Here is a 23,770-nt window from a genome sequence, read left to right as displayed (position 1 = left end):
GAAGCAGTACCACCCTGCAATCCCACAAGTGATCAGATTGCAATTTCCCATCACAAGCATCAGCATCGTCCATCTAGGCTGTGCCAAACAGTCCCTTGTTTCGCTAATTCATCCGTGCACTGGGCTTTGAGACACATCTCTCTGTATTTTCAAGGTCGGCATTGCTTCGCTGGGCTGTTCTGACCTTCACCACCTCCATCACCCCTCTCCAAAGCCTCTTCACGGGCCTGCCCATTGAATTCACTTACTTCCTCACGCACTCACTGTATCCAGCCTTACAGACCCTTGACAAAGACACGTGAATAACAGAAAAATGACATCGCATTAAAATTTGAGACGGTCTAGGATCCTATTATAGAAGGCTCTGCCTGAGAGGAAGGCTTGCATTATTTCTCCCCCCCCCCCCCCCCGCTCCCCCTATCGCCCCCCCCCCTCCCCGTTTCCATTTCAGGATCACTTTCTTCATGATCTGGGGACGAATGTGGGTTAAAGACACAGTCAGCTGAGCTGTTATGGGACATCTGCTTCCAGTGACAACTCTGTCCAATACAGAGAAATGGCGAGATCACTCTCGGTTCCTTCCCTTCTCAGAAACCAAAGAAATTATAGCACTTCAAGAAAGTCTTGGGTTCTCCCAGAGCCGTGCCACTGTTGGAAGGCAGAGCCTAGCACACATCTCTTTAAGACAGTGTGTTGGTGATCAGGTTCCTGAACCTCACCTTGGAATCGAAATCCACCATACTGCTCTGTATTGAGACTGCGGGGTGAAAAGAGTGCAGCCACCCTGACTCCGCAAGCTGGCTGCAGGTGCCCTTAGAAGGTGCTGGAGGGAACCTAGAAGTCAGCAGAGGAAGGGATTTGTCTCTCCTGTCTGCTTCCTAAGAGCTTCCCAACCAAGGACTAGTTTTCTAATGTCACGCTGGGAAAACTCCTTCACCGTGACTAGCGCGCTTTCCCACGGCATGACTGTATCCTGTTTCGGGTCAACAACCAACTTCACTGGGTGCAGCACAGTCCAGCCAGTACTTCCCTCCTTGGATGCACGTCTTTCTCGAGACGACCGTGCCAGCTGCCCAGCTGTCTTCAGAAGCCATATTTTAGCTTGGCAGGGACCCCTCCCCCACACTGTCCCACTTTCAACAGTTTCAGTTTCAATCTTTTGTTTCCTGGGCCCTAACAGAGATTGCTGCGTTTTGTTACTTCCTGGCCACTTGAGAGTAAGGTACTTATCTAGCTAGCAAGCTTATACCTAGTTAACACCTTTATAGTAAATTCTACTGAGCTGTTTCCACGTGACTAATACAGAAACTAATATACCTCAGGAAAAACGGGGCTGGAATAGGAGGAGTTGGATGAGAGTGGGTTTACTAATGAGAAAGAGGATATTGACCCACAACATAGAGTGTGGTCATCCTGAGGAGTCTGACTGATGCTGGGGTTCAGTGTGATATCTAAGGCTGGCTCATGTGATCATTAACAGAAGAAATAGTTACTATATGGACTGTGATCGGATAGAATTTTCATGAATGTACAGGTCCCAGAAGAAAATAAGGAGGCGCGGATCTTTAAACTCTCAGCTCATCAGAGAAGCAGGGAGCTATTACAGCTTTAAAATTATCATGTATTTTTAATTAAGAAATAAATGATCGCTAAAGACATAATCAGAGACTTCCTCCCCTGACATATGAACTGGAATGTTCTTCAGAGACCCTGCCAGACTGTCTGTCTCCACTGCTGGGGCCTAACTTCTCTTTAGAGCCTATGACATGTCCCGCTGTTTGTGTCTATGGATGGTATTAATATGTCTCATAATAAATTCCCTGGTCCTCAGAAGAAAAGAAGGAAGCAAGCAAGTTTGAAGATTTTATTAGAAATCAAATGCAAAATTCAGTTGTGGAGACTGAAAATTATGTCAGGTTAATCCATGGCCTTATTGGGTCTGTCACTGACAGCCAGGAAGAGGACTGAAGGCAAAGGAATGAAATTCTAGAACATGGAATGCACCCAAATAGAGCTGAGACTACAGTCCTGACTTTAAGACTCCCTCACAGTGTCTGTGAGGATCACCCTTCCCTTTAAAAACACCTCCCTTGAGGGAGTGGCCGACAAGGAAATGGCAGGCCATTTTCCTTAATATCAGCCATTAAAACGCCCTTTTACTTCAAGATCCAGCATGAGGGGAAAATCTCAGCATGCTTTAAAACAATAAAATCCAAGCTGGAGCTATGTCTCTGCAATTAAGAGCACTAGCTGCTCTTGTAGAGGGCCACATTTACCCAGTTCTCAGGACCCACATAGTAGCTCACAACTATTTGTCACTCCAGTTCCAGAGATCCAAAACCTTCTTTTCTGGCCCCCATGAGCATGACACACACACACACACACACACACACACACACACACACACACTACACATATATGCGTGTAGGAAAAACACTAATATACGTAAAATAAAAATAGAGTCTCAAAAATAACTTAAGCACCAAGTACAAACTCTAAAACAGAACTGAATTGTGCATTTAGGAAACAGCAAGATTTCTGGTAATATGTGTCACGTCAAACCTGAAAATATTTTTGAGTGAATTTTCAGGGCACAAGCAAAAGAGGACAAAACAAAATACTAAATCGAGTGAGATTTTCTGGACTCACACCTTGGTTTAAAGATAGAATTGGCTGAGGTAAATGTTACCTCACAGAGACTATAGAATATACACAAGTCCAACTCAGGTGGGGTCCCAGCACTGAGATGGGGGAGCAGATACAAGCTCCCAGCCCTAACCAAGAAGTTCTCTCCAACCACTTGCAGAGAATAATTTAGTTTACTCCACTGGGGCCTTACTGGGTAAATTAACAACACTCAAAGGCAGGCTGCATGCCCTACAGTAGGTAGCCAACATAAAATGGACTTAATTTTGTCTTTGTAGACTTTTGGTCTCATTTGGTTTCGTTTGGGTAGGTTTTGTTTGTTTGTTTGTTTGTCTTAATTGGCTGGCCTTTTGTTTGTACTTCTTAGTTTCTAATTTTGTGTTTTTATGATGTGTGTGGGAGGGTGTTTCTTGTGATTCTTCTTTGTTTTCTTTTTTATTCTGGTTTGATTGGGTTTTGTTTGCTTGTTTGCCTATTTTCTAAAAGGAGAAAGAAAGGGTGTGGAGTTAAGTGAGTAGAGAAGTAGGGAGGAGCTGGGTGGAGCTGGGAGGAGCTGGGAGGAGCTGGGAGGAGCTGGGCGGAACTGGGTGGAGCTAGGAAGAGCTGGGCGGAGCTGGGTGGAGCTGGGAGGAGGGGGGGAGCTGGGAGGAGCTGGGAAGAGCTGGGCGGACCTGGGCGGACCTGGGAGGAGCTGGGGGGTTGGAAACTGTAATCAGAAAATATTGTATGAAAAAATATTTTCAATTAAAAATATATACATATAGTATGTACGTATGTATATATGTATGTATGTATTATTGATGGAATTGCCTCCAAGAGTATACTTTGCTGTTGATATGATGCTAAAATGTTCCTACGATGATTCAGAAGAAGCAATCACAGGTTTAGAGAGTTGAGAATGTTACAGCTATTTCTCACAAGAAATCTTATACATCACTGCATCTCCTGAGAGAGCTCAGGGCATGCTCCCTTCACTAAGACGCTGAAAAAACACACCATTAGTAGGAAATCAGGCATCCTTCTGTGATTACTCTCCAATACAGAGAAAACACATGGTACAATACACTTAGACTGTATCTTAGGTTTGTTTGTTTGTTTTGTGTGTGTGTGTGTGTGTGTGTGTGTGTGTGTACATGCGCTGTGATAAAATACTCTGGCAAAAGCAAGTTAAGGGAGAGAAGGGTTATTCTGGCTCCAAGTTCAAGGACAGTGTCTACTGTGATAGGGACGCCCAGACACAGGAGCCTGAAGCAGCTGGCTGCATGGAATCAACCTTGAGAATCAGAGAACAATTAGCAATTCCTGAAGCTCAACTCCTTTTCTCCTCTTAGATAGTCCAGGGCCCTAGCCAGGAGATGGTGCCACCCACTGTAGATGAGTCTTCCTATCTTAACTAATAAGATCAAAATAATCCCCCTCCCCCCGGGCATGTCCAGAAGCCTGTGTTCCCAGTGATCCTAGACTCAATGAAGTTGACAGAACACTGGCCATCACAGATGGGAATAGCTGGTGTCAATTGGGATCAAGGATACTAGAGGAAAGAGTAAACTAGAACTTCAACACTAAGGACACAGAAATCCATGTATTATGAAGAAAGGTCAAGCATTTTCAAATACTAATTCACAAGGACCGTTGGCAAAGACCAACTGAAATCAGCCTGGGACTGAACTGGTTAGCTAATCTGCAAAACTATTGCTTAGCTGTACACAAAAAAAAAATAAAGTCTAGGTATTTCAACCATCAATGTAATGTCAATGGCTACAGTAGAACCACAGTCATTGACAGGTTCCCAGCAAAAGGAGGTTCACAGAACCATCTATATGCACACGTGCTTCGAGGTGAGGACCTACCCTGGTATACACACTGTGCATCTTCCTAAGCACTTCTGCAAAGAAAGCTGAAAAAACCAGTTTGATTGTTTACTAAGGGAAAAAAATGCAACTAAACTGACTTTCAAACAATGTTTACTGCAAACAGACTCAAAATGGCCATCAAGTTATAATGGGGTCTTACATTGGACCCATATCACAGTGGTTCTAGCATATCTAGGAACCCACCCTAAAGGGATTTTACTAGTTGTTAAAAAACATAAGTTAAGCAGACATCTTGGCAGCCATTTAACTGCCAACGTTTTTCTCTGGCTCACAAAGAAGGCTGAGTGAAGTCTCTGAAATTTTCTTTCTTTAAAAAAAAAAATATGTATTTATTTTGTATACAGTATTCTGCCCACATGTGTACCTGAAAGCCAGAAGAGGGCACCAGATCTCATCGTAGAGGGTTGTGAGCTACCATGTGGTTGCTGGGAATTGAACTCAGGACCTTTAGAGGTACAGACAGTACTTTTAACCTCTGAGCCATCTCTCCAGCCCATCTCTGAAATTTTCACAGAAAGCAATACCACATCCTTGGAAGATTATCAAGCATTAAAGCTTGAAAACTGAAAAGGTGGTGCTTTAAAAAAAAAAAGAAGAAGAAGAAGAAAACAAACAATAACAAATGCTGGTAAAGATCTGGACAAAAAGAAACCTCGTTCTCTGTTAGTGGGACTGTTATTAACTTATGCAGCCATATGGAAATCTGTATGGTTCTCAAAAATGAAAATAAAAACTGCTGTATGACCCAGATATTCAACTCTCAGGTGTGTACCTGAAGGAACCAGCTCACTATAGAGGTACTTGGATATCCATGTTGACTGCTAAACTGTTCACAGAGACCAGAGTATAATATGGCATCATTCTAGATGTCCAGAAATAGAAGATGGATAATGAACGTGTACATGTACAAAATGAAATTTTATACAGCCATTAAGAAAATTAAATTATGACATTTGCAGAATAATGGGTTGTATTAGAGATCATTACATTGAGTGAAATAAACCAGATTCAGAAAGGTGAATGTCATGTTCTCTCATTTACAGAATCCAGATTTAGCTATAGCAGCATCTATGCATATATCTCTGTGTGTGTGTGTGTGTGTGTGTGTGTGTGTGTGTGTGTCCATGACATTGGAAACAGGACTATGAAATAGGTAGAAGGGGTCTAAATGTAGGAGGTAATAGATCAAAAGAAGCTAATAGAATATATGTGGCATTAAGGCACTTGGGGAAGGAAGGATTATTGAAGACAGTGGGAGAGCAAATAATAGCAAAACATAATAATCGTATGAATATAACAATGCCACAATGACAACCATTACTTTTTATGATAACAGAACAATAATTTTTTATATGAAAGAAAAATCTCATGTGCCAGGGTTGCAAATGGAAGGAAAGAAGATATGGGCAGAGTCCTTACTGCACAATTTAGTATTATATTGCAACTCTTCTGTATAATTTTTCCATTAATGCCTTCCTCCAATCATTGTCTCTAGAAAAGCAGCCACACCTTGATGTATGGCTGCAATATCAGCTTGAGACAGACATCCGTCCTCCTTCAGGAGCTTCCATGAAGATGGGGTAGGCCTGGAGGCATCAACAAATCAAGTAATCCTACCTATCAGTCAACAATGAATACGAAATTTCTCTATGAACAATCGTCAAGTATCTTGTACTGTCTCGTGCATATATACTGAACAGCCACATAACTGGACACTTTGGCAGGACATACTTAATGACCTGCCAATGTTACTTTGGCCTTTGGTTTCCCCTTTCCTCACAAGGCAAGCATGAGCTGACCAGAAATTATGTGTTTCACTTGTGGTACTGCTACTGTGCCAAAGAAGTGATGGCTTATAGGGTATTTTTATCTTGCTTTTTCAATTGTTCCATTTGTTGCTACTTCAAGCAATACAAAATTACTGGCATTGATTTCTGTGAAATCACACTGATGATTTACATGGCTGCCCTCTCAATGTGGCACTTAGACTACTGAGCTCAGAATACACGTCTCAAAAGACTACAAAGATGTTCCTTTGTTACACAGAACAAATAATTGCTTCCATGGCAAAGAGAGGGAGAGGAAGAGGAGAGAAGAAGAAAGGAAAGAAAGGGAAAGGAAGAGAAGTGAAGCAAAGACAAGAGAAACAAGACAAAGCCTCCCTTAGAGCCTAAACAGACCAAGGACCCCTCTGCTGCTACTCTTCTTACCCACCACATTTCACCGAAGATTACAAGCTGCATTCTCTAAGAGAAAGTCCTCGCTACATCACTACACACACACCACACACACACACACACACACACACAGACACACACACACACAGACACACACACACACACACACACGCAGACACACACACACACACATTCACCACAGGTATTCAGGAAGCACTAATAGGAAAGTCTAATTATCCCAGGCATGTTTAAAGGAATGTTAGACCAAGAGATGATATGGGGAGCAGGAGGGGAAAGATAAACTAAGGGCATGGAATAAGGAAATAGCCAAACTGGTTTTGAAATTTTTTTTGGTTTGGGGGGATTTTTTTTTAGTTTTTTGGGGGGGTGTTGGATTTTGGGGGGCTTTTGGGGGTTTTTGTTTTGTTTTGTTTGTTGTTTGTTTTTTGTTGTTTTATTTTGTTTTTTGTTTTCAAGACAGGGTCTCTCTGTGTTAGCCTTGGCTGTCCTGGAGTAGCTTTGTAGACCAGGCTGGCTTTGAACTCACAACCATCAGCCTGCCTCTGCCTCCCAATTGCTGGGATGAAAGGTGTGCAGCACCACACCCGGCTGGTTTTGTAATGTTTTGTTTGCTCAAAGATGTATGGCATTCTGTTAAGATCTCATGCAATTAGATAGTACAAATATATAAACTAGTAATAGTATATCTGTATCTTTCTAATTATAGATTATTACCTTTAATGAATTTTAAGTGGATCAATGATTAACCAATTTTAGATTATAAATCAATAATTTCATAATTTTAGAATTTGAGACAGTCAGTCTGCATCTGAACAAAATCAGATGAGAGCTGATAAGACCCTTAGACCCCATACTTATTTTACACGCATATAATAAGTGCCCAAAAGGATTTGGGGGGGGGAGGAATCCCATTTTTAGCCAACTGATTAATTAAATTTCATTTCCAAATGTAAAAAATTCTCAAGAAATGGAGCAATTAAAGTGGCAGTTCTTCACTCCAGACAGTAGGAGGGACAGCCCTAGAGTGCCTTTCTCTGCCCTGTGGACATATCTGGTGAAGCAGCTGATGTGGCCATGTGTTCCAGGGGATCCCACTGCCTTTTGTAACACCTGCACTCCCCGAATGACACTTGTACCGCCATGATACGTCACTCCATCTCCCATTCGTTAACATGATGGGTATGTGTGTGATGTATTCATGAAGAGATGGAGAATGTTGAGTGCGAGATGTAGATCCCATGCAAGAGAGATGACAGAGATGGGGATCCTGTCTCCAGCCTTGTCTCTCTAGGATCACACACACACACACACACACACACACACACACACACACACACACACACGGATTTCAGGGACACAGACTGTTCTGGGAACATGTATTTCCTGACAAAGACTGCACAAACAGGAAAGCTTTGCTGTACAGGTACAGCTTTAGTTTTAATAGTTCTACAACTGCCTTCCCATTCTATCTGTAGGAAGGAAAACGTAAATCTCAACCTGGAAAAGATAGAAAATGACCAATAACTGACACTCGTGTGAGGCCACAAGGAGAACACGAAATAGGCAGTGATGTTTCCTATTGGAAACAGGATTCTTCTAAGACCTAGGAAAAGTTGACAATGAAGTTCAGCCATGGTGGTCTGTTTTTCACACCAAATAACATTTTCTTTCTTTTTTCTTGGTTTTTCGAGACAGGGCTTCTCTGTGTAGCCTTGGCTGTCCTGGACTTGCTTTTGTAAACAAGGCTGGCCTCGAAGTCACAGTGATCCTCCTGCCTCTGCCTTCCAAGTGCTGGGATTAAAGGCGTGAGCCACCACTGCCCGGCTCAAATAGCATTTTCTTTCGTTTTTTTTTTAAGATTTATTTATTTATTATGTATACAGTGTTCTGTCTGAATGTATAGAGGGCACTAGATCACATTACAGATGGTTGTGAGCCACCATGTGGTTGCTGGAAATTGAACTCAGGACCTTTGGAAGAGCAGCCAGTGCTCTTAACCTCTGAGCCATCTCTCCAGCCCTCAAATAGCATTTTCACGTGCAATTTGTACCACTTACTTTCCAATGTATTAATATAGTTTATTTAAGCAATATTTTCTACATGTTTATAGAAAAGACATTCTGAACTATAAATCTGTAAGTTAACAGATATTACCTCTTAAGGTTTATTCACTGTCTCATCATAATCATGAATTATACCAAGTTTGGAAGTTTATGAAGTTTTCCCTTTCAAGTTGAGAGTCATTATTATCATGTGTTTAAAAGTAATGGTGGATGCCGGGCGTGGTGGCGCACGCCTTTAATCCCAGCACTCGGGAGGCAGAGGCAGGCGGATCGCTGTGAGTTCGAGGCCAGCCTGGTCTACAAAGCGAGTCCAGGACAGCAACGGCTACGCAGAGACCCTGTCTCGGAAGAAAAAAAAAAAAAAAAGTAATGGTGGGCTTTCTTCCTATAAAAACTTCACTTTGTGCTTATATCACAATAACTTTTATTTTGAAAAAACTCGTATCATATCATATCATATCGATGCATTTATTCTGCTGGTATGAGAGCCTTCTAGTATGAACTGGTATGCGATCACAGAGGCCACACACCTTTTAAACACCTTTCCAGTGTTTCTCAGGGCTACTGCATATAATATGCACATATGCATATTCTCCTTTACCCTGTGATTTTGATGTAAGAGACCATGTGCCTTACACTATTTTTCATCACGCTTTTTCCCCTCACAGCATATTCTGACGATCTTTGCCTACTAGTATCCTCATGGTATATAAAGTTGCTTCATTTACTTTTCCAGCTTCAAGGCAGACATGGCAGGGCACATTTTTAATCTCAGCACTGGGGAGGCAGAAGTAGGAAGAGCTCTGTGAGATCTAAGTCAGCCTGGTCCACAAAGCAAGCTCCAGAAGAGCCAGGGCTGTTATGCAGAGAATTCTGTGTTGAAAAAAAAACAACTTCTTACTTTTCCAGCTGTGTGGTAGCATTCCATTCTATGTATAGTTTATGGCTGACTGTGGTGGTTTTATAATTCGGCCACAAGTTCTCCGTCACTATTACCATGAAGAGATAAAGTTCATATCCTCCACTTTGAACCCATGTGATTTAAAAATGCTTCAACCAAAATATTGGCAGATGTGGTAACCACCTGACTTTTAAACTGAATCATACATACTATCTGGCTTTCATGTGATCATCTTGGATCAAGGCATGTCCTGAAGATTTAATGATTTATTCTCATTGGAGATTGGTAGCAAATCCAATGTACGCTAAACTTGCCAAAGTGTCCTAATTAGAACTAAGACAGTTCTCTAAGTTCAGAAACTGCTTATCTATCAAATTTTTAAATTATTCTGTATTCATGTATAGAATCCACACAGGTCAATAGAAATCAATGTTCATTTGGGTACCATCGTATGAAAATCTTCTCATTTAAAGTACTCTCATATTTATGTGTTACTTCTCTACTAAATGATGAATCTGAGTACTTTTCTATTTTTCTTTCTTTATTTACTTATTTATTTATTTTTGGTTTTTGGAGACAGTGTTTCTTTGTGTAGCCTTGGCTGTTCTAGACTCACTTTGTAGATCAGGCTAGCCTCGAATTCACAGAGATCTGCCTGCCTCTGCCTCCCCAAGTATGGGGATTTCGGGCTCTTAGTACTTTCCTTAATTTCTAAAATCACAAATATTATTTTGTACTATGCCATTCTCAATTTCTCACTCTACTGATATCATATGTTCAAATCTAGGACAATTAGGGCCTTTCTTGTTTTGGTTTGTTTTGTTTTTCAAGTCAGAGTTTCTCTGTGTAGCCTTGGCTGTCCTGGAACTCACTCTGTAGATCAGGCTGGCCTCGAACTCACAGAAATCCACCTACTTCTGCCTCCCAAGTGCTGGGATTAAAGGCATGCACCACCACTGCCTGGCTAATTAGGGCCTTTCTTATAAACTGTTTTGAAATTCACATTATGCACCCACCAAGTTTGAATAACTCAACAAAATACAGAGAGGAAAAAATAATCTGCCACTGCCTATAAACACCCATGCTTAGAATAAACATTCTTCATCAGTCACATAGAACATGCATACATGTTCCACAGATGGATGAAACATTCCATGCTAGTCAGACTTCTAATTCCTAAAAGAAATATGCAATAGTTCTAAAACATTCCCATATTATCTTTCCAATAAAGATACTATAAATTAGCCGGGCAGTGGTGGCACACGCCAGTGGCACACACCTTTAATCCCAGCACTCGGGAGGCAGAGGCAGGTGGATCGCTGTGAGTTTGAGGCCAGTCTGGTCTACAAAGCAAGTCCAGGACAGCCAAAGCTACAAAGAGAAACCTTGTCTCAAAAACAAACAAACAAACAAACAAACAAACAAAAACTCTAAATTGATTAATTACTTGAAACACTTCCCATCCCAAGCACTTTGGATAAGGGATATTCTATGTAGATATATTCTTGGTTCTTCCAATTCCTTACAAAAAACAATTGGGCCATAAAACATAAAACCAAAGGTAGTGAGTGCTATGTACTACTTCTGTTTCTGGTATAAGACACTAAGGCTCTGAGATGAAACAAGTAGTAGCACCTGGCAGCAGCAAGAGTGACTCTGAGTTCCATGATGTTGGAAGTGTCACCTGAAGTCAAGGAAAAAGAGCAAGTCAAGCCGGGCGTGGTGGCACATGCCTTTAATCCCAGCACTCGGGAGGCAGAGGTGGGCGGATCGCTGTGAGTTCGAGGCCAGCCTGATCTACAAAGTGAGTCCAGGACAGCCAAGGCTAACACAGAGAGACCCTGTCTCGAAAAACCAAAAAAAGAAAAAAGAAAAAGAGCAAGTCTTTGTACATATCTTATTTTTATTCTCATGGAACAAAAAAGAGAAGAGGGGTTGTTATGTAACAACAATAGGACCAAAGAAAAATATCTAGAGACATATAAAAGCATCACAAATCCACTAGAATTCTTCCTTCCCCTACCAACTAAAGCATAGAATCATTGTAAAACAAAGACAAACAAACAAAAAACCCAAAGCCTGAAACCCAAGAAACATGTATCTATTCGTTTTAGGAAATATGAAAACAATGTTATTCCCGCTATATTTAATAACTCTTAGTGACTATGAAAATACAGTGCACAAGAGCTGAGCCCAAAGTCCTCTCCAGAACTGCCTACTTCCTCCTCCCGACCCCCATAGCAGGATTACAGTTTTCATTTGGAGAAGTTCCCTAATCATTTCCCAAGGCTTACTACCCTGGCAGACAGTTATGAACTTCTCCCTTGCTAGCTCTCTTCTGCAACACCTCTGTCCATCTAACAAGTGCCATCAGCAACTGCCAGTGCTCTGTGTCCATACCCTGACACAGGTGTGGAGGCTGAGGCAGGAAAATCAAGTTCCAAGATAACCCGAGCTATCTAGTAAGTCCATGTCTCCAAATACGAACATGGATGGGTGGATGGATGGATGAGTGGGTAGGTGGGTGGGTAGATGGATGGATGGGTGGGTGGGTGGGTGAGTAGATGGATGGATGGATGGGTGGGCGGGCGGGCGGATGGATGGATGGATGGATGGATAGATGGATGGATGGATGGGTAGGTGGGTGGATGGATATGTGGGTAGATGGATGGATGGATAGGTGGGTGGGTGGGTGGATGGATGGATGGTTGGTTGGATGCTGAATTCAAGCACATCTCAGTATCTCCGGTGCTTGCCTCATCTCTGCCACTGTTCAGAACATCATTGTACAACTAACAGCCCCTTAATTACTGCTGTATCTTATTCGTTTCTTCTCATCTTCTCTAAGTATTCATTTTCCATATACTAATCAGGACAATTTTAAAAAGTAAAAGTTTTAGGTCTCTCCTCTACTTTCACCCTCCTTGGCTTCTCATTACCCTTATAATGCAATCCCTCTCTGGCTGGCAACCTGCCACACCTCCCGGTCTCTCTGCAACCTGCCACACCTCCCGGTCTCTCTGCATCTACACATATGACCTCGCCTATTACTCTGGTCTTACATCCCCATGTTCCAGCCCTTGGTATCCTCGGCTCTGTAGAACTGCAGGTACCATATTTGCTGGCTCCACTGTCTACATAACTTCTCTTTCCTCTAAAGTTTTGATGGCTGATTCTGACTCAGTTTTCAAGACTCTGTGGTTGTTCAGGACTCTGTGGTTGTTACCTCTGAATTCCTTTCCTGACGGCCCATCTGTGACACTTTCCATCTTTGTTGCTTATTATTCTGAAATTACAGTGCTTACAGTACATAGCTCAAATGAATGGAAGCTCTGCAGCACATGAACAGCATAATGGGCACTCAAATATTTGAAAGGATGACTGAACGAATGAGGAGGCGGTGTTGATTTAACATTTTAAAGATGCTGGGGGGGGGGCGGGAAATGAGTGAAATGTGAGAATTATAAAACAGAACAAAAGAAGCCTGAAGGCCAGTGCTTACAGAATAAGGGAAAAGAATTCTGACAGGAAATGGGCTTGGCATTCCACCAGAGTGCTAGAAGCAGGTATACTTCATCCTTAACAAAGATATGGCCTCCAGGACAGCCAAGGCTACACAGAGAAACCCTTTCAAAACACCATAACCAAGCTGGGCGGTGGTGCCACATGCTTTTAATCCGAGCACTTGGGAGGCAGAGGCAGGAGGATCTCTGTGAGTTCAAAGCCAGCCTAGTCTACAGAGAGAGTTCCAGGACAGCTAGAGTTGTTACACAGAGAAACCTTGTCTCGAAAAACAAAAACAAAACAAACAAACAAAGATGTGGCCTCAATGAAGCAAAGTTTGCTTTAGATGTAGTAAGTGGATTATAGTAATACAAAAATCAAGTTTTCATATTTATCCAGACCCGCTTGTTCAGCGTCATAGAAGGTATACATCCTGCCAGGACATTTCTTGTTCATCAAGACAATGTGACTTCCGGGGCTGGGAAGGGGGGTCTCAGAATCTTTGGCAAATAACATGAACATTTAAACAACTTCACGGGGGACGTGCGCAGAATAGGTCCTTGCATCTACATCCCTTCCTCTTACCAACACATAACCAACTTTGGTTCTTCAAGTATGCAAGGAGATCCGGAAATTTAAGACTGATAAAATACACCTAATCTAGAGCCTCTCACTCAGGATCATGGGAAAGGCAGTTCAGAACAGTTACACATCCAGTCGTGGAGATCTTTGCCATCACTCTCTCACTCCCATGAGCCATCCATCAACAAGTTTGGTTCAATCTACTGTTTGCTTTGCTCTGGATTTTGGCAGTGCTGGGATTTAAGCCCATGGCTTGTAGTCTCCTAGTCACATGCTCTCCCGCTGGGTTTGATCTCCATCCTCTTTTTCATTGTTACTGGTTTTTGCTTTGTTCTTAATAATTTTGTGACGGGATCTTGTTCAATTGACTTGGAGAACCCCAAAGTTGCAATTATAACTGTATGCCACAATGGTTGGCTTTAGTCTCCTTCATAAACTCCATCTCTTGGCTTTCTCTAATATAACCTGAGTCCAAGCAACCAGCACAGTTAATCAAATTTGCCTGAATTATTACTGTAGTTCAGTAAGATGGTTATCTTTAGGTACTCTAGTCAAGTCATCTATTTTATAGAGTGATTTAAAATAGTGATCTGACACACTAGTTTTTTTGTTTTTGTTCTTAAGCAAAAATTCCTTTACATGGCCTATAACGCCCAGGAATCAACTCACATTCACTGTTGAGTCCCTTGGTATGGCAGAAAAAAAATCACACAAAATTATAGTGTCTTAAACAATTAGTTAAGATTAGTGCAACAAAGCCAGAGGTAATCACGCATGCCCGTAATCCCAGCACTCAGGAAGGCAGACATGCAGATCTCTTGTGAGTTTGAGGCCAGCCTGGTCTACAAAGCAAGTCCAGGATAGCCAAAGCTACCCAGAGAAACCCTGTCTCAAGAAACAAAACAAAGAAACAAACAAACCAAAAAAAAAGATTAATGCCTACAGTTTTGTGAGTTGTTTAGCATCAACTGGGTTGTTGCCATTTACAGTCTCTTATACAGTACAGTGAAGTTTGGCTGGGTTGGTGTCCTTTGAAGACTTATCCCTCCTGTGTATCCAAGACATCTTTCTTGGTCAGACATCTTTCTTCTATGTGGCCTTTCTGCATAGACTGCATGACTGTCTCCAGGCATCCCAATTTTTACATGATAAGTTACCTTTCCCAAAGTTTACTTAGCGGCAATGTCCAAAACAAAACCTATAATCTCTTCTTATTCAGTTTCTAAACTCACTCAGCACATCTTCTACCTTGTTCTGGATGTCAAAACCAGGTCTCAGCAGCAGCCCTCACTGAAGGCAAGAGGCTCTGCAGGGCTAGGATGTCTGAAAACAAAGTGATTATGAGGACAGAGAGAGAGTATATGAGAGAGAGTGTGTGTCTATGGAGACCATCAACCACACCTATGTCTCTCATCTCATTTTACAGCACTTGCCCTACATTTATTTCCACTTCAGCTACATTGTACCTCCTTCCCTGCCTTGCATTTACCCTTCTGCATTCTGCGGATGCTTTGTTTCCATACTACTTTCTTTGCCTACAGTGTCCATCCGGTACGCCTTTCACCTGGATAACCCCTGTTCCCCCATCAAATCCCAATCAAGGTGCAGAAAAGCCTCCCTTAACGAGATTAAATCATGGCGTATGTGGTCAAGGCTCTAGACATGTTTCAAATACAGTCCTTGTCCCCTTTCTGTTTTGTGCTTCTGTGAGTGGTTGTACAATGTATCCTCCATTGCATAAGAGAATAGGAAACTAGTCTGTTTTTCCTTTCCCACCACAGAGCTTGGCTAATATGCCAGGGTGAGTTGATGAATAAATGCACGAAACAAATCTAGAATACCCGTCTCTCTGTAAGCAACAAAGCACCTTCTCTTTCTGAATTATACTCAGGTGGATAAGCACACCGCCATTGTCAATGCCGTACACATTTAGACAACAGGGAATTACAAACATTTTTTTCGTACAGGTTTTGCAAACTGAGCTATTAGTTTTTGTCAACTTGACACAAAGTGTAGTTGCCTGGGCAGAGGGAATCTCAGCTAAGAAACTGCCTCCCCTAGACTGGCCTGTGGGCATGTCCATGGGACATAGTCCTAATTAAGGATTGCTACAGGAAGTACCGGCCTACTGCAGGCAGTGTTACCTTTAGGCAGATGGTTCAGGGTTGCATAAGGAAGCAAGTTTAGCAAGCCATGAGAAATAAACCACCAAGCTGGGCATGGTGGCACAGGCCTATAATCCCAGCCAGCAGAGGCAGGCAGATCTCTGTGAGGTTGAGGCCAGCCTGGTCTACAAAGTGAGTCCAGGACAGCCAAGGCTACACAGAGAAACCCTGTCTCGAAGAAAAGAAAAAAAAAAGGAAAGAAAAGACAAGTAAGCCACCCGCACTCCTCCCTGGCCTCCGCCTCAGATCCTGCCTGCAGAGTCCTTGAGTTCTCAGCTTGTCTTCCCTCTAGGAAGGACTGTAACAAGCTAGAATAACCCCTTTCCTCCCAAATGTCTTTTGATCATGGTGTTTTATTACATCAAGAGAGAAGCAAGTGTAAAAGTTCTATCATTCTGTCATACATTGTCTAAAATATTAGTAGATCTGTGAGGGAAGCAATTAATTGACCCAAACTATTCAAGTTTGTGGTATTTTCTCCCTACTTTCTTTTCAAATGAAACCAAAGCTGGTTTTTATTTTAGTTTCAATGCCTAAACAAAAGCTGGCAGATCTACCGCGGAGCACTGTAGTGAGGAGAGAAGCCCCACTCTGTAGCTATCCAGTTCTGACATGGCAGCCCAGGAGCATCCACTCAGAAACACAGGTGGGTAGTTTCAAGGACGACATGTGACTCGTTTTGGGCAAACCTAATGTCCAAGGCTAAATGCCCTCCACTATATTATTGATAGTCTACCTAGACATAAACACACCATACCGTTCCACCTTAAACGCACTATTTCTTCTTAGAAGATAGGAACAACAGTTTATGTTCTGCCAGGTGGTAGTGGCGGTGGTGCAAGCCTTTAATCCCAGAACTCGGGAGGCAGAGGCAGGTGGATCTCTGTGAGTTCGAAGCCAGCCTGGTCTACAAAGAGAGTCCAAGATAGCCAAGGGTACACAGAGAAACTCTGTCTCGAAAAACAAAACAAAAAAATTAAGCAAACAGTTTATATTCCTTAGAATGTAATGCAAAGAAGAGCTGACGCAGTGGCTCAGTGGTTAAGAGCACACCTGCAGAGGACCCAAGTTTGGTTAGCACCAGCCACAACGGGCGCCTAACAATCAACTGGAAGTCCAGCTCAGGGGCATCCAATGCTCTCTTCTGGCATCCTCGACCACCCGCACACACATGGTGCGCACACTCAGGCACACACATATACACATAAAATAGAAAAAAATAATAAAAATTTTTAAAAGAGGATGGCACAAAGCAATGGACTAGCAAATGTTAAGCCGCCTCCTCCTCCTCCTCCTCCTCCTCCTCCTCCTCCTCCTCCTCCTCTTTTTAACCTACTGAACTGCTGAGCAATTAGGACGGGAAGATAGTAAAGTTAGTAAAGTGTTTGTGCTATGAAAGCCCAAGCGCATGAATCTGGATCCCTAGGACCCACGTATAAAGCTGGGTGTGCTCGTGCACACCTGAAGCCCCAGTACGGAGTGGTCAGAGGCTGTTCATGCACACCTAAAGGCCCAGTCAGGAGTGGTCAGAGGCAGGAGGGCTCCTGGGCTTTGTTGATCGTCTAACCAATGAGCTCCAAACTCAGTGAGAGACTCTGTCTCAAAAACTGAAGTGGACAGTGATAGAGGCACAAGACGTGGACTTGGGGCACGTGCAGGCACAAATATATACACAGAAACAGAGACAGAGAGAGACTGATGGAGACACAGAGAGAGAGATGAATCTGAATAACTATAAGAAATGGTATCATAAACTTAAAATAATCATCAAAATGTATATTTAGGGTTTTGGTTGGTTGGTTGGTTGGTTCTTTTTTCACGACAGGGTTTCTCTGTGTAACAGGCCCAGCTGTTCCTAAACCCATTTTGTAGACCAGGCTAACTTCAAATTCACAGAGATCCACCTGCCTGATTAAAGGCATGCGTGACACACGCCTGGCTCAAAACGTATATTTAATTTCTAGTCTTTGGATTCCAACTAAGAATTTTACTGTTTTCAGCTACTAACAAAATATGGTGATAATAGAAGTCTTTTTTTTTCCGAGACAGGGTTTCTCTGTGTAGCCTTGGCCATCCTGGACTCACTTTGTAGACCAGGCTGGCCTTGAACTCACAGCGATCCGCCTGCCTCTGTCTCCCGAGTGCTGGGATTAAAGGCGTGCGCCACCACGCCTGGCTTGATAATAGAAGTCTTAAAAATCTTAACTGTCAGGAAGTGGTAGAGCATGCCTTTAATCCCAACACTCAGGAGGCAGAAGCAGGTGGATCTCTATGGGTTCGAGGCAGCCTGGTCTACGAAGCGAGTTCCAGGACAGCCTAGGCTACACAGAGAAACCTTGTCTTGAAAAAAAACAAAAAAACAAAACCCAAAACAAAAAAGTTTAAAATATCTCAAGTGATTCAGTCAAGAGTTTATTTAATCTTGCCTCTCCACTACATGAGCTCCAGGAGGGCAGTTTTGGTCAGTCTTATGCAGGGCAGTGTACCGTATGGCACATTCTGGTGCCCCATAAAGTTGAATGAATGGATGGATGGATGGATGGATGAATGCATGCTGATGGTGTTCAAGATTTAGAATGTGTGCATTACTCAAATAATTATTTGTTATTAATCAGGAAAAGATACTAACAAGGTGCAAATAAAGTGACTTTATTTCTCATGTATGTTTCTTGCTTCATAGGTATTATCTACCATATAATATTAATGTTTTGAATGTCTCACTAGTCTCCATCAGTACCAAAAAAAGTATTCTACTATAAGATCAAATGAGCTTTTTGATTAAACATGCCTTAAAAGTAGTTGTTAGACATTCTTTAGAGTGAAATTACTTCTTTCCAGTGGTTAATTTGGAAGTGCCACTTCCTTTGTAGTTTGAGGAATCTGATCACATTAAGGAACTCTGTAGAAGACAATGGGGTCTATGCAGACCCCTGCACGTGAGCACCGATGGTCATGTGTTTGTTGTAACCATGAACTGACACAGCATATTCCCATCAGTTACTTCAGCCCAAACTCAGTTCCTTAATAAACTGTCAAATATTTTGCCTCAAAAGACGAAATTAATAAACCTGAAGCAGCCATTAAGGAAGCAGTGAATAAACACTGACTGGCCCACGAAGGAAAACGCCCCAACTTGTGTCCGGTGAATTCTGTCCAACAAGTCTAACTTGTAGGTTTTCTGTGGGTGAGTTCTCTGGGACTTTGCCCCCAGCCCTGCTTTCCCCTCAAGCTGTCAATCACACTGAATTACTCCCAGCCAACCTTCGTTTTTTCCTTTGTCCTGCTTCTGTTTGGGGGTGGACTGAGACCCGGATAGCTGATTTTTAAGTTATAAATTGTTAAATAGAAATCTCAAGCCAGACAACTTCATCCTGTTCTAGTGTTTCTCCATTTCGGACATGAACTTAGGAGAAGTATGTTACAAGGCAAGTGGCCTGCCTACATTTCCAAAGCGTTAACTGTTGCCTCCTTGGATTTTTTAAAACTTCATTCACATTCAGCCAAAAGAACGAGATGAAGTGAGCTATGTCGCTCGCACGTGTCGTATTTGCTGACCCCTCCGAGGCTTGCCTCCCAGACTGCTGTAGTAATCACCCAAAAGGCTTTGTGAACAAAGACAGATCTTGAAGAAATCGAATTTTTTGGTAAACAAACTTCTTTTCCTTCACCACACAATTTACCCAAATTTCCTTTTATTCTACACTGAAAACAAAAATAAAATATATATACAATACAAACTTGGGTAACTTTTTAGGAGTTAATTTCAACCTCGCCCAGTATGAAAAAAAAAATCTACCTTCCTTCTAGCTGAAGGTCCTTCACTCACCACAGAAGCTATGACACACACTCCTAATAGGCAGGAATAATGCCCGAAGCTTAGGAATCTCAGACGTATTAGGAATATTGATTAACTCTGTTCCTTCTGGTTAGCCCCCCCCCCCCCTTTGCACTGGGCTCTGGGGGTGAGTCTAAGAGACTAAGATGTTTCTTGCAGAAGTCCTCTCAAGGACAGATGCTAACGTGAGCAGTACCCCGGGTTTATCAGCCACCAAAAGCTGTTGTGAATGACTGAACGGTCTGCAACACCGCCCAGCTGCACTTAGGGGCTGCTTTGGAAACAGCAGCACAGAGCTTGGGAAATTCATGTCAGATCCTGAACCCGGCTAAGAAGTGCTCCAACACACATTCTCCACACCGCGAGCAGCAGCAGCGAAGCCCTGCAGCGAGGCTCTCGGGAAGGCAGGCACCGCCTGGGAAGGCAACAGTCAGCATCTCTTTTCCCCAGCGCAGGAGAGAAGCTCTCCTCCGCCTCCACGCTAGAGCTCCCCGGCATTCCTCCTTCCAGACGTTTCCGCGAGAAGCAGAAAGGTCTATGCCGGCCTTACCTCTTGGGCTGCTTTCTTGCAAGTACGGTGGAGCTGTGGGAGTGACATTTCCCGAGTGGGATGCTGACAGCAGAGGCGACCGTTCATCCACGCCGTCAGCAGCCATGACTGCAGCAGCGGCGGGGCGGGCCGCAGGTTGAGCAGGGTTGCGGCTTAGGAGGAGGCGGTGGCCAGCCCTGCTGCCGCGCGGCTGCTGCGGCCTCCGGGAGGGCCCAGGATGTGTCACAAGGCAGGAGGCGGGGGGAAGGGCAGCACGCCGGGAGGCATGCTGGGGGAGGGGAGGGGAGAGGAAAGAAAGAGCCCGGGAGGAGGAGAAAGGGAAGGGGTGGTGGAGGGGAACCCAGCCAGTCTGAGAGAAGGGAGAGCAGATAGGACTGGTTAGGAAATGGGGGAAGGGAAGGGATCAAGTAAGCAGGAGGAGGGGCAAATGGGAAGAGAGGGTGAGGACTCTTTTAAACTAAGAGAAACAAGGATAAAGAACAGCTTGGAAAGGCACTAAAAGGCCTGCTCTTCGTTACGGGAGAGTTAGAGCAGTCAAGTTCAGCTCCTCAAGGAAAAAGGAGCTAACTTTGCTGGTAAACTTTGCAGTTGGGTGAAGAAAGCTTAATTCTTCAGTTATCAATAACTTCTTGGAGGTTTATTCTTTGTTATGTGTCACAGTTCAGTATCTGTTGTCTAGGTCAGATCGGTGCGTGCGCTTTGGGTTTTCCTCTTTTCCTTGATTTTATTTTTTTGGCACTATGAGTGCTGACATTTAATTTTGGCACTTTAAGCACAGATGTTGACTTTTACAACTTCCGTTTTACAAAATAGACTGCCATTATAGTTTTTACAATAATGAGGCTTTTGTATAATGTAACACAATTAAATCTTTTTCACACAAAAGTTTTTTGTTGTTGTTGTTGTTGTTTTTAAGTTATTGGGTTGAAGAGATGTTTTAGGTACTCGCTGGATTTGCTTAGGACAAAAAACCTAGTTTTCAGTACTCACATTTGGTGCCTCACAACTACCTGTAACTCCGGCACATGGAATCCAATGCCCTCTTCTGACCCACACACAGACTTTAAAATTTTATTTAAATACTCAGCATACTTACTGTCTTATTTTCTATTTATATCTTTTTTGTACCTTTTTGTCTTCTTTTGATGGTATGCCATTTGATTCCAGTGTGGTTTACTTTTTTTTTTAAAGGGGGCGGGGGAGCAACCCAAAATTTAGAACACATCAAAATAAAAATGCAGCAGAAATAAAAACTTACAGCCCAGAATGATAGCTTTCTGCTATGGTTCTTCTGAGTCACTTGGGAAGAGTTTTAATTACTCACTCATTGGGTGTCCCCAAGTATGTAGAGTGTAGTTTCCATGCTCAAGGTGGCTGAAAGGCACGATAGCAAAACAGCTATGCAGGAGGCTGGTAGTTGCCCCCTTACATTTCAATAGCTATACACAGCAAACATAAGACATTTGAAACTACTTGAATCACATTCCAAATCCTCAGGTTGCTCTCTGAAGACATACTCTTTCTTCCTAGATCTACTAAGTACCAGCTGGAATCCCTACAAGAAGATAAAGAATGTTTTCTTTCTTGCAGCATCTTTGGAGGATCGATAACACAAAGACACAATATAAGGATCCCCATATAGTACGATCCTTATGAGCATAGATGGGTCTCCAGTAGCCTGGGGTGTGAAGACTAAAGATGTAGCACTCCCTGAAAGAAAAAAAAAAAATGTTTTTATCCCTTGCAAAATGAGTGGCAGTACCTCACAGCTATGGACTGAAGATGGCAGTGTTGAAGACAAGTACAAAACTAATCAGCAGAACCCTGCTTTCACCCTAGTTATGAATTGGACTATCCTACAGAGGCTCATATATAAATGACTGGTTGCCCACAGTAACAGTATCGGGAGGTGTTGTGGAGGGTTAAGATGTGGAGCCTTTGGGTCATGAGCAGAGTACACCCTGGAAAGAAATAGCATTGCTGAGTTATAACCCATCAGTCTCCACACTTTGCTTCCTGTATGATGATACATGGTGATTACTCCCACAGTTGATTTTCCCGTTGTCATCTGAAGCCCTCATCAGAGGACAACGAATACCTTGCAATTGAATTACCAGAGCAAGCTAAATAAGCCTTCCATCTGTAAGTTAATTGCCTTGGGTATTTGGTTGTAGTGATGCAAAGAAGACCAAAACAAAACAAAACAAAACAAAACAAACTCACATCCTGTCATGCCACCCACAACTCCATTTTAATAGTATATTTACATTTGCATTTTCCTCCTACTCTCTAGGCCCAGTTGACAGATGGGGTCAGAAGATCTGTTTGGGAAGGGTCCTTTTTAAAATCTTAATTAGGGCCCCCCGAGAGATGGCTCAGCTGTTAAGAGCACTATCTGCTCTTCCAGAGGTCCTGAGTTCAATTCTCAGCAAATACATGGTGACTTACAACCATCTACAATGTAATCTGATGCCCTCTTCTGGCATGCAGGTGTACGTGCAGATAGAGTACTCACATAAAATAAATAATAAATAAATAAATAATTTTTTAAAAATTAAAATTTGAATTAAATCATTCCCCACTTTCCTCCTTCAAGCCCCACCCACATCCTCCTTACCCCCTCTCAAGTTCACGGCCCCTTTTTCTTTGATTATTATTATTGTTGTTGTTGCATATGTACCCATAAATATATAAATACAGCCAGCTGAGTCTGCTTATTGTTGTTTGTATATACATAATGTCAGGGCCAATCCATTGGTATTATATAACCAGTGGCTCATCCCTGGGGAAGACTAATTCTCCTTTACGGTATTGACTGTCCTTCTTTTTCCAGGAACGGAGCCCATTGAGATTTCCTCCTTCCGTGTTAGTATGTTCATTAGTGTTGTCATTGTTTGGATCTTGTTTAGACAGACATACTGTTGAGGGATCATGGGTGTGTCTTCCCTTTCATTTCAAAGAGATATAATCTCCCTGCTCCTCTGGGTTTTACAGTCCCCCTACCTCCTCTTCTGAGATGTTCCCTGAGCCTGGGATACAGGATTTGTATTGTAGTTGTATCCCTCATACCTGGGCACTCCACCACCAGTTTTCTGTATTTCGTCCATTTGTTGTTTTCTGTGATGGTCTCTGTCTGCTGCAAAGATGAAGCTTCTTTGGTGAAGCTTCTAATCCTCTATGGGTATGAGGATTAGTATTGAGAATAAAGTTTGAAATTATACTGGTCTAATAAAGTAGAGATGGTGTGGTCTCCACTAAGATCCATGAACTCCTTAGCCTTGGCTAGTTGCCTAGGTTTCCAGCACCAGGCATGATTTCCCTCTTGTTGAGTGGCCCTTGAGTCCAGTCAGATCTCTATCTCTTACCACAAAGATGTGAGTACCACAGTCTCACCTTGTGGTCTTTCTCACCATGCTGGTCATTGCTGTGGTTCATTGGTGTCACCTCTGCGT

The 23,770-nt window shown here is 42.7% G+C and overlaps 1 protein-coding gene across 2 annotated transcripts in view; it reads right to left on the bottom strand.

The window, feature by feature from the left end:
* Positions 1-20,579, bottom strand: part of Pip4p2 (phosphatidylinositol-4,5-bisphosphate 4-phosphatase 2) — a 57,610-nt gene extending 37,031 nt beyond the window's left edge. Inside the window, exon 1 of one of the 2 annotated variants that reach the window (XM_051160539.1) lies at positions 20,319-20,579. In XM_051160539.1, coding sequence (XP_051016496.1) covers positions 20,319-20,424 — 106 coding nt within the window. In that variant the 5' untranslated portion in view covers positions 20,425-20,579. The remainder of the gene's footprint in view (positions 1-20,318) is intronic. The other variant, XM_051160531.1, reaches the window with a different exon arrangement.
* Between the last annotated feature and the right edge of the window lie 3,191 nt (positions 20,580-23,770).

Source organism: Acomys russatus, chromosome 2 (genome assembly GCF_903995435.1).
Source record: "Acomys russatus chromosome 2, mAcoRus1.1, whole genome shotgun sequence".
Taxonomy (NCBI): domain Eukaryota; kingdom Metazoa; phylum Chordata; class Mammalia; order Rodentia; family Muridae; genus Acomys; species Acomys russatus.
The sequence above is the reverse complement of the archived record's forward strand: the minus strand, read 5'-3'. Positions and strand labels throughout refer to the sequence as shown.